Source organism: Hippocampus zosterae, chromosome 6 (assembly GCF_025434085.1).
Source record: "Hippocampus zosterae strain Florida chromosome 6, ASM2543408v3, whole genome shotgun sequence".
Classification (NCBI taxonomy): domain Eukaryota; kingdom Metazoa; phylum Chordata; class Actinopteri; order Syngnathiformes; family Syngnathidae; genus Hippocampus; species Hippocampus zosterae.
The window spans coordinates 11,532,973-11,546,113 of record NC_067456.1 but is presented as its reverse complement, the minus strand read 5'-3'; the positions used below and the strand labels follow the sequence as shown (position 1 = coordinate 11,546,113).

Below are 13,141 nucleotides of genomic sequence, written 5' to 3'. Positions count from 1 at the left end.
ATTATTGTTGGATGTGGTAATAGTCAAGTGAATTTTGAACACTTGTGTTATGGTTAAACTTTACTAACATAACAATTTGAATAAAGGATATATAATGATGACAATTTATTATCTTTTCATTGTAATATGCGTAGTTAGTTTTTTTTGGGGGGGGGGGGGGGGTTGTTTGGGTTTTTATTCCCAAATTTATAATGCCAAAAGTTTTTGTTCTGTTTGGTTTTGTAAATTCATGTTTTGAGTGCAGTCATTATTGGTCAAGGTGAAGTGAAATCTCAGTTGAAATAATGACAAGAAAAAGATATACTGTACTTTCATTTGCATCATATAAATCCTTAGATTAAAAAAAAAAAGAAATGGAATCATGTTAATTCCATCTACAGATGAGAAATAGAAGTTACGTCCACCCCTCCATCTATTTTCCTCCACGTTCAGGTTGTTGAGAGAGCAGTTTTCACATGGATGCCCAGACTTCGCTGTCTCAAACCACCACCTGTCCTTTCAATGGCTCAAAACAGACATTTCCTCGAGTAACTCAACTAAGCAAACTGAAAATCCAAAAAAAAGATTGTTGTAGAGAGAGCAACATCAAGTGGTGTATTGCGGTATTGCCGCTGAAATTCATCAACCCACAAAGACCTGTCACTCTGGACTTTTCAGTCTATTTCTGAGACCTTGGCCTTGGCACCCCGTCTTCTCCATCGTGACGCCTTGGACAGTTTACCGGTACCTAGAAAATCGGGCCTAAAACTCCTGCCCATAATCGTGTTTGCGTTTTGGCCACTGCCAACGCTGCACGCTCAAAAGGAGACACATGATGCAAAATAAATAAATAAATAAATCTATCATTTAAAACGGTTCACGGTTGACATCGCAACATACATTGTCTGAAACGTGTTTTTTTAAATCAAAAATACCTCAAGGTCTAGAATAAAATATTTACAGTGCATTCAAGTAAGTGCTGTTTATCAGAAGTTAACTGTTTTCTGTAGCAGTAATTTGCAAAGTCAATTAAAAAAATCAGGTCTGCCTTGCCTTGGGCAAAACCACAACTGTTAAATTTAAGCATCTAAACTCGGTGCAAAGAGAAAGTCCATGACATTTTTACACACACGGATGCACTTGTCAAATAGTGTAGCGGTGTGACTTATGACACCTACAAACACCCCCCCCAAAAAAAAATAAATAAATAAAACAAATAGCCTAACTCCAAGTAGACCACTTAGCCGAGGATTATTGGAACATTATTAGCAGAAGCTAATGCTGGTAAACAAAATGTTATGCCGATGTACTGTATGTTTGCGTTAACACTGCAGCTCCGCTTACCATTTGGTTTTGACATGCTCGAGCTTTGTCACTCAACAATTTGTATCGAATGAGAACATGCCATACTGGCCACATTTCTCATGATCATGCATCGTATCTCGGGCCGTGCTTTCTCCCCATAAACAAATTTGCATTCTCATTGCCTCTAAGAATATTCCCGGCAATTAAAGGTGATAATGAAAAGTTGCAGGCTAGCCTAATGCTGAACTTTTTTTAAAAACCTTTTGTTTTCTTTCAAAACATGCAAACAAAGGGAATTGATTTTTTTTCCAGATTTTATATATACATATATCCATATTCTGATAATGACATTATTCATTCTCTAACTATTTTAACTTGTACTTTTAAATAATTCATGGAAATTTTCGGTTTTGAACAAAGTTCATGGAAATGTACCAGAGAATTCTGGGACTTAAAAAAAAAGGCCATTAATTTACGTTGCTATTTTTAAACACTGCTATTTTTAAACACACAACGTCAATTAATGTGAGTTTATATGCGAGGCTTCACATGGCAAATTTTAACACCGCCCTTCACAAAACTTTCCACAGTAGATTGAGTCTAGTGGAAAAAAAACACATCAGCATTTGACAATGGATTACATTACATGGCAAGTTGTTAAACAGGTTTTCTTTTTTGAAGTTGCCTGCGACAGACTCATTTTGCGCACAAATGAAAAGACCTTCAATGCAAGTGAACTGCCGAGCAAATTGTCGGGAGAAAATATACCTACAAGGAGATTTTTTCGATGACCAAAGATTTTTTTGTCCAAGGTAATGCAAATTGATCTCCATTCTGAATTGTAAAAGTTTTTCAAATACTGTTCTTTCTTCAGTCTCTTTAGCGTGTGATTTTGAGGGCGCACTGATATGCGTAACTTGTTAGTCATATTTTCTCAGATCCAGATTTCAAACATCCAATAAATATAGAAGGAATCGTTGAATAAGATTTTCCATCCAAACGAAGACATGGATATAGCTCCAATTATGGTGACATTTTCTTATATTTTTGCTCATAACAAATGAAGATCACAAAATTGTCTTGGTATGAGAGCAATTGTTTCAAAGAAGAATTTGTTTTGCAGGAACCCCAGCATACTTGGATCAAGACATTTGTCATATGCCGTGGCTCTGGAACAGTAACATTTGTTGTTTCCACTGAATCGAAGGGCTACAATCCGGGTAATGTTTTCACATTCAGTACATCAGGGGTGCCCAAAAAAAGATTTGTGTCGTCTGTAGATTTTTGGTGTCGTGCATTTTCGCCGCCGTTACTGCTGTTGCTCATCGTGGCACTCACGCGCATTTGTACGCACGCGCGTGCATGGTTGTTTACCCACATGCTTGCGTGCGCATGTGCGTATGTGCGTGGGTGCGTGGGTGTTTGATTGGGTCAATCACGGGAGGTTGGTTGCTTTAAAAGTCGATTTCGGTCAAAAAAAGTTTGGGCACCCCTGCAGTACATATGCTGTATAGCGTGTGTGTGCGTGTGTGTGTGTGTGTGTGTGTGTGTGTGTGTGTGTGTGAAGACATTGCAAAAGATACTAATTAATCACACAATTTTCCCTAAATAATTGCAATTAATCTTTCTATTTCTACTACAGGGATGGGCACCTTAAATGATGGAGGGGCCCAGAATTTTGCATAAGTGCTACTGGGGCGACACATTTGATGACCCTATTATTATCCTAATGTTTGAGCAAAAAATTCAAATTGAGACAAAATATGTGCAAAATACACGCTCTTAATATATTTCATTTTTCATATTCCTCAATACATATATAACATAGTCACTCTTCTACAACAAAGGGTTTGCAGCAAACAATGTTTTTTTTAACCTAGTGGAAAGCGCTGAACAAGAAAACATCATTAAGTGCACGAAGTCATGTGTATATTTTTTCATAAAATTAAATTCACTAAAAAAATTAAGATTATTGAGGAACTGTGTTGAACCTGCACGTCATTCCAAATCCGCAAAAAGGCCTACTAGCATTGTTGTATAGGGCAGCATCAGATTCAATGCAAGTGCAATTCAGCCATGTCAGCCATCTAGTGGTGAACGGTGATATTACAACTTGAAGTCATGCAGTGGAACACCCCAATTTGTAGTGTCTTAGGACTGGAATGGCCCGCAAATAGCAAAAATTCGTCTGATGTACAAAACCATAAAAATCTGACTTTAGCTATCCACCCACGAGCACCATTCTACAGTTGCTTTGATATGCGAGATTATGGTCACCATCCGCAGGGTCGTCGAAATGCGTTCATCGGTATCCCTCTGGCAGTTCTCTGCGGGGGATGCTTCCGGAGAATGGCATACCAAGCCCCCTGGAATGCTCTCTCCGGATTGGGGGTGGCATCTTACCCCAAGTGACACTAGCTAGCTAGCCAGACAGACAGACAGACACACAGATAGATAGATGGATAGATGGATAGATAGATGGATAGAGAGATAGATATGTGTATGTAGATAGATAGATGGCTAAATGGCTAGATTGATGGATAATGTGTATGAAGCTAGATAGATATAAAAATATGTGTCTGTAGATAGATAGATGTCTAGCTAGAGAGATGGCTAGCTAGAGCGATAGATATGTGTATGTAGATAGATGGCTAAATGGCTAGATAGATGGATACTGTGTGTGTAGATAGATAGATAGATAGATAGATAGATAGATAGATAGATAGATAGATAGATAGATAGATAGATAGATAGATAGATAGATAGATACAGTAGATAGATAGATAGATAGATAGATAGATAGATAGATAGATAGATAGATAGATAGATAGATAGATAGATAGATAGATAGATAGATAGATAGATATCTCACAAAGAGTTAACGGCTTAGTGTGCAAATTTTTTGTGCCACTAGCTAACAGCTATAACCTTCTTTACCTGAAAAGATATCCAGCAGGACAGTCTCACGGAAAACGAGGCCTTCCAATACCTCGTCTACATCTTGGAGCATAGGTACAAAATACAAAATGTATTTTGAGTATTTTAAAACTTGTTTACAGCAATACCAATTAGAGATGGATTTTTTTTTTGTTTAGTTTTTTGTTTTTGTTTCTGGGTTGTTGTTGTTGTTTTTTTTTTGCAAGCAGTTGTGAAAAGGTTGATTGTTTCTTCAAAAATATTGCACTGCACCTCACGCCTCATTTTTGCAAAGTTTGAGCCAGGCGTTGTTCAATTGCAACATTCCAAAAAAGAGACAAATAAATAAACAAACTCATCGTATTGCATAGCATAAATTCTTTGCATCATACTTTCAAATCAAATTGAATTGCACTGCATTGTGTTTAGGAGAGGAATCCTATTGCAACGATAACTGTGGCTACAGTATCTAGTTTTATATATATATATATATATATATATATATATATATATATATATTGTATATAAACACACACACACACACACACATATATATATATATATATATATATGTTTTCTTTGTTCATTACATGATACTGAAGTCTGCTGAAATTGCATGTACATTATGGTTTTATGAGGAGTTTTACCCATGAAATGCAAAAATCCATCATTCTTAGTGTCTACTGTAATTTAGATTTTTGAGCATCACACATTGTTCTTCTTCAATGAAGTTGCACTCATTCTGGACTCATAAAATCATTCTCTCATCCTCTCGGTGAAGGAATCCAAGTCGTTGTGGACATCATCAACCAGTCACCTTGTTCAGTCACGCTCAATTACATATTGTACAGGAAGCAAAGTCGGATTTCCCCGGGTAGGAGGATAACTGGAGTGTATCCGATTGTGAAGAAAAAAAACAAGCCTCTTCGCGCTCACAGCAAAGGGACTGTAACGGATGTGATCACCATCCCGAGAGGGATACCTCCCACCATCTTGATGGGTTCACCCGTCGAACTTCAGTACATATTGAAGGTAAGACAGACCAGGCAATATACAGTACATGTGTCAGAATACGCATTTTTTATTGTTAAAAAAAAAAACATCATCGGGCTCAAATCCCGACTGGTCGATTAAAGATTGGTGTATGCCCAACAAGCGCGGGAATTTACTCAGACCCTGGTTTGTGGACAACACCATTTTCCAATAACTGTTCTCCTCCCAGCTTCTCCCATTCAGCGCTTCAAAAAGTCAACAGGAAATTTATGCTAGTTTGAAACCTTTCATCAAATATCAAAGGAAAAGTAATTGAAAAATTATATTTGCCTTTTTCGGGGGGGGGGGGGGGGGGGGTACACAACACTACAGACTTTTTGTTTGTGAAATAAATGACCCAATCTTACCATCTTTGATGGAGCTGGACATTTTGTATGAAAAAAAAAATCATCTTATTTTCTGTGTATTTTCTCCAGATCTGTTTGGGTGTGACTGGCTCAAGCTCCACTTGCCTCAGCATGCCAATAGTTGTACTACCCACCAGTCTGCATTCCGCCAAACAACATCAAAAGTTTCTGAAGACGTTAACTTTGGGAGATACTCTATATCCAAACCCACACCAGCAAATATGGAGTGCCGGAAACCCACCACGAAAATCCCGATCTATGGACACCCCAATGAACTTCTGAGCTAATGAAAATGGGAAGCTATTGCTCTATATTGCTTATCTTGGACATGGAATCCTTATCATATAAACAGATTTCATCCAAGCATGGTGTATATAAGTCCTTTTAAAGTTGCTCATAGGTGGCAATCGTTTGTAATTGATTCAATGAAGTGGATGTACAGTACAAGCAAACAAATTGCAACAAAATGGCTGTATGTAGATATGTACATTGTACAGTTGTGTATTCATATTTATGTGTGTATGTGTTTTATATTATATTTAAAATTATATATTATTTATTTATTTTTATTTGTAACGAATTACAGTATGTTAATACAACCCCCCCCCCCCCCCCCGCCCCAAGAAATATCATTGGTTTTAGGCAATTAACCGTATACACACACACACAACTCATGAACTCACAACTCATCATTGAGAGTGGCCCCAATTATATTGTTCAGGGCCAGTGGAGAAGAATGGTACATACAGCTGAATAATGTGTTGCGCACACTGAAATAAATTGAATTCCGACTTCAGTCTTAATTTGCATTGTATTTTATCGGAATTAGCCGAATTGAGGCTGCCGCTCGGGTTACCTGTGTGAATATGACACCTCCGGGCTTGATCACGTGACCACTTGTGACACAGATACAAGTCCAGTTTTTTAGAGAGATCGGACGCTTGACAGGATTGCATCAGCTCTGTGTCCGTCCACTCCTCATCACCGAGAAGAGGGGTGAGAAATGTGACCTGATCATGTCGATAAAGCTTTTCTCTGTGGAATACGATAAAGTGAATGAAAGAGGAACTTTCTCTCCCGGAGATGTCCTCTCTGGAAGAGTGACTGTGGTGGCCAGCAAGGAAACCAAAGTGAAGTGTTTGATGGTCAGCGCGAAAGGAAAGGCTGAGGTCAAATGGTTTGATCGAGATGGACAGATGACAGTGCTCCACCGAGATGAGGAGAAATATTTCTATTTGGAACACATTATTCTTCAGGATAAAAATAGAGGAGATGGTTTGTATTTTTTTCCTTTCCAAACATGTAGGATAGGCTATTGCATGCTACTTACATAACATGGCCATAAATTATTCACACAATGGCCAAATGTTTATTTTTTTCCCCCTTAGGGAGTGGGGGTGGGGGGGGGGGCTTATCAGGAAAATGTAAAGTTCATTGCAATGCTCTAGAATAGAGTTGACAAGTTCCTCCAAACATGCACGATTGCTGATGGTGCCAAATCCTTTTCGACTTTCGCTTTCTTTCCTACAAGGATCTGAAATCGTTCATCAAGGGAGAAATCGGTATCCTTTTACCTTTGAGATTCCAAACATGTGAGTACTCTTCGTCTCCACTTATGTGGACAAAGGTCTTGGAATGGAAAATCAGAAATGAGATGATCGGGGCTTGGATTTGATTTATTAGTACCGGTACTTTGTGAATCTTACGTCCTGATTTTGCCAAAAATAAAAGTCAGTGACTCTTTATTAGCGAAATAATACACAAAGATTAGCTGATCTGTTGCCAATGCAGAGGGTCAGGGTAAGTAGACCAATAGTTTATTAACATTTAGTTTGTACACTGTAATACTGTTTTAATGACATACAATATATTATGGGATTTGTGGGAAGTCACCACTTGTCTCTTCAAGAAATCTTGTCAAATATAATTTAAATTTATGTAGCCATCACAATCCTGCGGGAACTGACTTGTTTGGCCACGTGTTCCAAAACGTATGTTCCTATATTTCCTCACCAAATAAAGACCCTACCACTCATGATAATTTCTTTGCAGAGAAATGCCTTCGTCGTATGATGGAAAATGGGGCAGAATCGCATACGATTTACAAGCTCAATTGACTCTGTCAATCTGGAGCATCCACAAAAGCAAAATTGAGTTCCCATTTCTGACCAAGTCTGAGTTTCCCTTTGCCTCCAAATCAGAAATGTTGATCATCGGACTTCAAGTATGCAATTGATTGAATGAATCCACAGAATATTCCTGTTAGAGAATTTGTTTTCTGACTTTGTGTCATCGCTGCTATAGGAACGGCAATGCGCAACCAAAATTTCATTTCATGGCTCTGGAAAGGTTACTTTGAGGGTTACTTCGGAGAAAATGGGGCTGACGCAAGGTGAACGCATTTACGCAGCCGTGCCTAATGAATGTTGGATGTGACTACTGTATGACTTACATGATGTACATTTGTCACTCCTCATAGGTGAAACGATGCAAGTATGGGTTGAAGTCACCAACAGCTCTAATCGCACCGTAACACCCAAATTCTTCCTTTGTGAGAAGCAAATGTTTGTCGCTCAGTCCGAGGCTATTGTACACACAAATGACATCCCCTTCGGTACGGGAGAATCTGTTTCGGCTCGCAGCAGTCGCACCATAAGCAATGTTCTACGTATCCCACCGCAGCTCTCCCCCACCTTCTTCAACTGCTCCATAATCAAGCTCGAATATACACTCAAGGTAATCGTATTAACTCAATGTGTTCTTTTTTGTTGTTATGTTGTATTTTTGGAATTCTGTCCCAGCACCCAGACCTCATTTGCATTCCAAAGTGCACCAAACTGTTTGCTCTCACTGATTTGATTTGAATGAGTTTTATTTGCAAAAATGAGCTAATAAGTGCACAGACTAAATGTTATATTTGGTTGCAGTTCACGCTTGGTGAGCCACTGCGAAGAGATCCAGACATCAAACTTCCTCTGGTCATTCTACTGGCTTCTTCCCAACCATATCATCAAAAACCAAAAATCGTCCATGGGATCGATTTTGCCACTTCAAATTCCGCAAATGCAATATGAATAAGAATATCGCATATGGGCTATTGGAGCCGCACAGAACACTGCTGTAAAGAAACGTGACTTCCGCTTTAAAATATATATTGTGATGCCGGTCCTGTATCTCTGCGATTGGCTGGCAACCAGTACTCCAAAACAGCTGGGATAGGCTCCAACACCCCCAACCCACTCCCAGTCAGCAAAGGCATCTGGCCCGGATTCAGCATGAAGCTGGCACAGCTGGCCTTGAGTCGGCACTGGCATAATGCATGTGGGCCGAACACGGCCCAGGAGTGGCAAAGGAGGCACTGGCTTGATTCTGGCAAACCAGATGAGGGCTAGTTGTGGAGTGAAGTATTTGGGCCAGAAATTAATTTACAACTCCGGCCCGTATATGGCCAGCCAGTATTGAGCCACCCTTAAATGCAGTTTCAGATTTATTTTTTCAACACACAGCCTTGTTTTACAATTGCACACCGATGCGGAATTCCATTCATCTCATACACACACACACACACACACACACACACACACACACACACACAGACACACACGCACGCGCGAGGTCAAATCAGGCCCGCAGGATAATTTAAAAATGAAAAAAATGCATAATAGACACAGAATGAATATTTTTTGTAAGGTGCAATTCATTTAGTATCCGCTGTTTTGACCAGAGAAGACGACAACAGCCTCAGTCCATCACTGAGACAGACCCATGACAGCAGACACTATCAATAGCACTCTCACATTTAATAGCACTCTCCTTAGTTTGTAAGGTGTAGGCAGGGATTACATTTAGATTTTATATGCACGTGTAAATGGTTTAAAACTTCCTTTCTTTATAAATCTTGTTTAATCATAAAGTGCATTACTATATTTTTCAATACCAATTACTTGTTAAAGTTTGTACAATCAATGGGATCAGTTGTAATGCATATATGTGAATGATAAATGAAATGCTTTGTAAAAGATACGTTCATTAAATTTCAACATTTTCCAAATGTTCTTGTGCTTCTTTATACCAAAACAAAGGAAAGACATATTGTTTTGGTTGTTTATAGCAAAGTATGGTATCACGTTAATGGTTCGGCCCACTTGACATCTACTGAGGCCGTATGTGGCCCAGCATGTGAAGTGACTTTGGCACCAGTGATGTATAGTAAGGCGTTTTTAGCCGAAAAAAACGACCATGTATAATAAGGCGTTTTTGCCGGAAAAAACGACCATGTATAGTAAGGCATTTTTAGACGAAAAAAAACCGACCGGGTATAAAAAGGCGTTTTTCACAGAAACAAACCCGACCATGTCTAGTAATCCGTTTTTTGACAACAAAAAAAACGACCATGTATAGTCAGACGTTTTTAGCCGAAAAAAAATGACCATGTATAGTAAGGCGTTTTTAGCCGAAAAAAAAACCGAACATGTATATAAGGCGTTTTTGGATGAAAATTTTCGCGGAAAAAAATGACCATGTATAGTAAGGCCTTTTTGGATGAAAAAAACGACCATGGCATAGTAAGGCATTTTTGGACAAAATTTTTAGCCGAAAAAAACGACCATGTATAGCATAGGTGTCAAACTCAGGTCCTGGAGATCATCAGATCTCAGCTCTGTGGAAGCCTGACATTGAATCTGTTCATTTGAATCAGGTGTGTTGCAACAGGGAGACTTGGAAAACATGTAGGGCAGCGGCCCTCCAGGAAATGAGTTTGACACCTATGATGTATAGTAAGGCCTTTTTAGCCCAAAAAAATGACCATGTACAGTAAGGCCTTTTTGGACGATAAACGACCATGTATATAGTAAGGCATTTTTGGACAAAATTTTTAGCCCAAAAAAATGACTATGTTTAAAGTAAGGCATTTTTAGCCAGAAAAAAACAACCATGTTAATAAGGCATTTTTGGACAAAATTTTTAGCTCCAAAAATGACCATGTTTATAGTAAGGCATTTTTAGCCAGAAAAAAATCGACCATGTATAGTAAGGCGTTTTTAGAAAGCCTTTTTGGACAAAAAAAAACAAAAACGAACATGGCGTTTTTAGCCGAAAAACATGACCAAGGCTTTTTTAACTGAAAAAAACGACCATGTATTGCAAGGCATTTTTTGACGAAATTTTTAGCAGAAAAAAAAGACCATGTATAGTAAGGCGTTTTTCCCGAAAAAAACGACCATGTATAATAAGGCATTTTTGGACCCAATTTTTCACCGAAAAACACGACCATGTATAGTTAGGCTTTTTGGACAAAAAAAAAACCGACCATATATATAGTAAGGCATTTTTGGACGAAATTTTTAGCCGAAAAAAACGACCATCGATAGTAAGGCGTTTTTTGCCGAAAAAATGACCATGTTTATAGTAAGGCATTTTTAGCCAGAAAAAAACGACCATGTAGAGTAAGGCATTTTTAGAAAGCGTTTTTGGACAAAAAAAACGACCATGTATAGTAAGGGTTTTTGGACGAACTTCCGTTTCGTTTTTTCGGGTAAAAAGGCCTTACTATACATGGTTGTTTTTTTCGGCGAAAAATTTCGTCCAAAAACGCCTTATTATACATGGTCGTTTTTTTCCGGCTAAAAACGCCATACTATACATGGTCGTTTTTTTTTACTAAACTTTTTTTCTAAAAATGCCTTACTATACATGGTCTTTTTTTTTTCGTCCAAAAAGGCCTTACTATACATGGTCGTATTTTTCGGCTAAAAATGTTGTCCAAAAATGCCTTACTATATATACATGGTCGTTTTCTTCGTCCAAAAAGGCCTGACTATACATGGTCGTTTTTTTCAGCTAAAAATTTATTCCAAAAACGCCTTACTGTACATGGTCATTTTTTTCGGCTAAAAATTTCGTCCAAAAATGCCTTTGGAACTACGGTGGGAGTATTGGGTGGGCAGCAGTATGTAGAGCCTGCTTGGTAACTGGCTCCTTGTACACTGTGGAGGCGGCCAGTTCTCTCTCTCTCTCTCTCTCTCTCTCTCTCTCTCTCTCTCTCTCTCTCTCTCTCTCTCTCTCTCTCTCTCTCTCTCTCTCTCTCTCTCTCTCTCTCTCTCTCTCTCTCTCTCTCTCACTCTCACTCACTCACTCACTCACTCACTCACTCACTCACTCACTCACTCACTCACACACACACACACACAGCGGCTAGTTTCGGAAAAATGGGAAAGGCGGCGCAGCTTCTAGCACCTCCCACCTCCAGAATTAGCACCATGACAACCATGTGGGCCTGCTGGCGTCTCCCTGTCTTCACCAGCCGCCGTTGCCATGGTAATTCCCCATGGGGCTCCCGCAGATCAGCGGGATGGGCGTCCGTTTGACTAACGCTCTCCCAGCCTGGGAAAAGCCGGAGGAAGGAGAGGGCGGCGCGCAAGGCGAGTTTGTATAAATGTGTGCAGACGAATCTGGCAGTGCCCATCTTTGCCTGCATGTAGCATTTAGTCTGCTTCTGTCTTGAAAATAAGAGTACGGACCTCCACCAAGGTTTCAACATTAGCCAACTATGATATCAATGATTAGCCTCGCTAGCCGAGTGTTCAGATTCGAGTATAAATGCAACAAATGACATCTGGTGTCATGAATGCATTACCTGATGTTCAAATTTAGTTTGCTAGCAATGTGGATCAGGTTCGCTTTGACCAAATCTGGCCCTGTACACACATTTGGATACTATTGATACACATACAAGATTATTTTAGTTAACATGATATATAGTTTAGATGAAATCGTGGATAACAATGAATAATACATAAATGGATCATTTAATTATCTGATTTCTTTTAATGTAATTATTGTTCCCCCCCCCCCCACCCCAAATAAAGAGAACACATTTTTGAGTGTGAAAATCATCCCAAATGAAGAGAAAGTTGATTTAATGGCTTGCTTTAGCGGAAAATAACTGGTGGAAAGAGATCGTAAGACATTGTGTTGAGAGATATGAATGCACATTTTAATAGATAAATATACATCTACATGTAATAGTTTTCTGCTTTGATTCTAAAATTTTGACGAAATGTTCCACGTCCCAAATTATCCACACTCTCAAGTATGTCAGTACAGAAAGTACAGTCGTAGTTCATTAGAATGCGGGGAAAGTGATCATCATCACCATATGGCGCAACAAAAATAACTTCTTAAATTATTCTACCTCCTTTCTGTACCATTACCAGGCGAAAGATTTAAATTAATTTTCTCCTTAACTCGTTTGGCCAAAAAGCGTTTCTCAAGGAGAGTTGCAAACAAACGAAGTAAGAACAGCCTCCATGGCCAACTCCAACCAGCGACAGCATTTTATGACCTCTTTAATGACATCGAGTGGCGTAAAACTGCACTGCATCATCTGTTCCTGTTTCAAAGATTTCACTTACATTTATGTATACTACATGAGTGGAATAAAATATGAAACAACTTTCAGTGTTATGTGTTACAGGTCTAAACCAATGCAAATAATACAAAATGTTGTGAAGCTAAATATCTCTCAGACAGCGTCTGTC

The 13,141-nt window shown here is 38.9% G+C and overlaps 1 protein-coding gene across 1 annotated transcript; it reads left to right on the top strand.

Annotated features, from left to right (window-relative positions):
• The first annotated feature begins 4,768 nt into the window (after positions 1-4,768).
• LOC127602522 (arrestin domain-containing protein 3-like) lies at positions 4,769-9,609 on the top strand. Its single transcript, XM_052068690.1, has 7 exons — positions 4,769-5,232; positions 5,670-6,875; positions 7,132-7,192; positions 7,653-7,824; positions 7,905-7,992; positions 8,080-8,336; positions 8,528-9,609. Exons 2-7 carry the CDS (start codon positions 6,617-6,619, stop codon positions 8,672-8,674), a joined length of 984 nt encoding a protein of 327 aa, XP_051924650.1. The 5' UTR covers positions 4,769-5,232; positions 5,670-6,616; the 3' UTR covers positions 8,675-9,609.
• The last annotated feature ends 3,532 nt before the right edge of the window (positions 9,610-13,141 follow it).

What these genes read in the sequence shown, in the direction of transcription:
- LOC127602522 (XM_052068690.1), top strand. Translation starts at nt 6,617, where the DNA reads ATGTCGATAAAGCTTTTCTCTGTGGAATACGATAAAGTGAATGAAAGA. An exon ending in GGATAAAAATAGAGGAGATG is followed by an intron (nt 6,876 to 7,131) that starts GTTTGTATTTTT and finishes CTTTCCTACAAG; the next exon opens with GATCTGAAATCGTTCATCAA. An exon ending in ACCTTTGAGATTCCAAACAT is followed by an intron (nt 7,193 to 7,652) that starts GTGAGTACTCTT and finishes ATTTCTTTGCAG; the next exon opens with AGAAATGCCTTCGTCGTATG.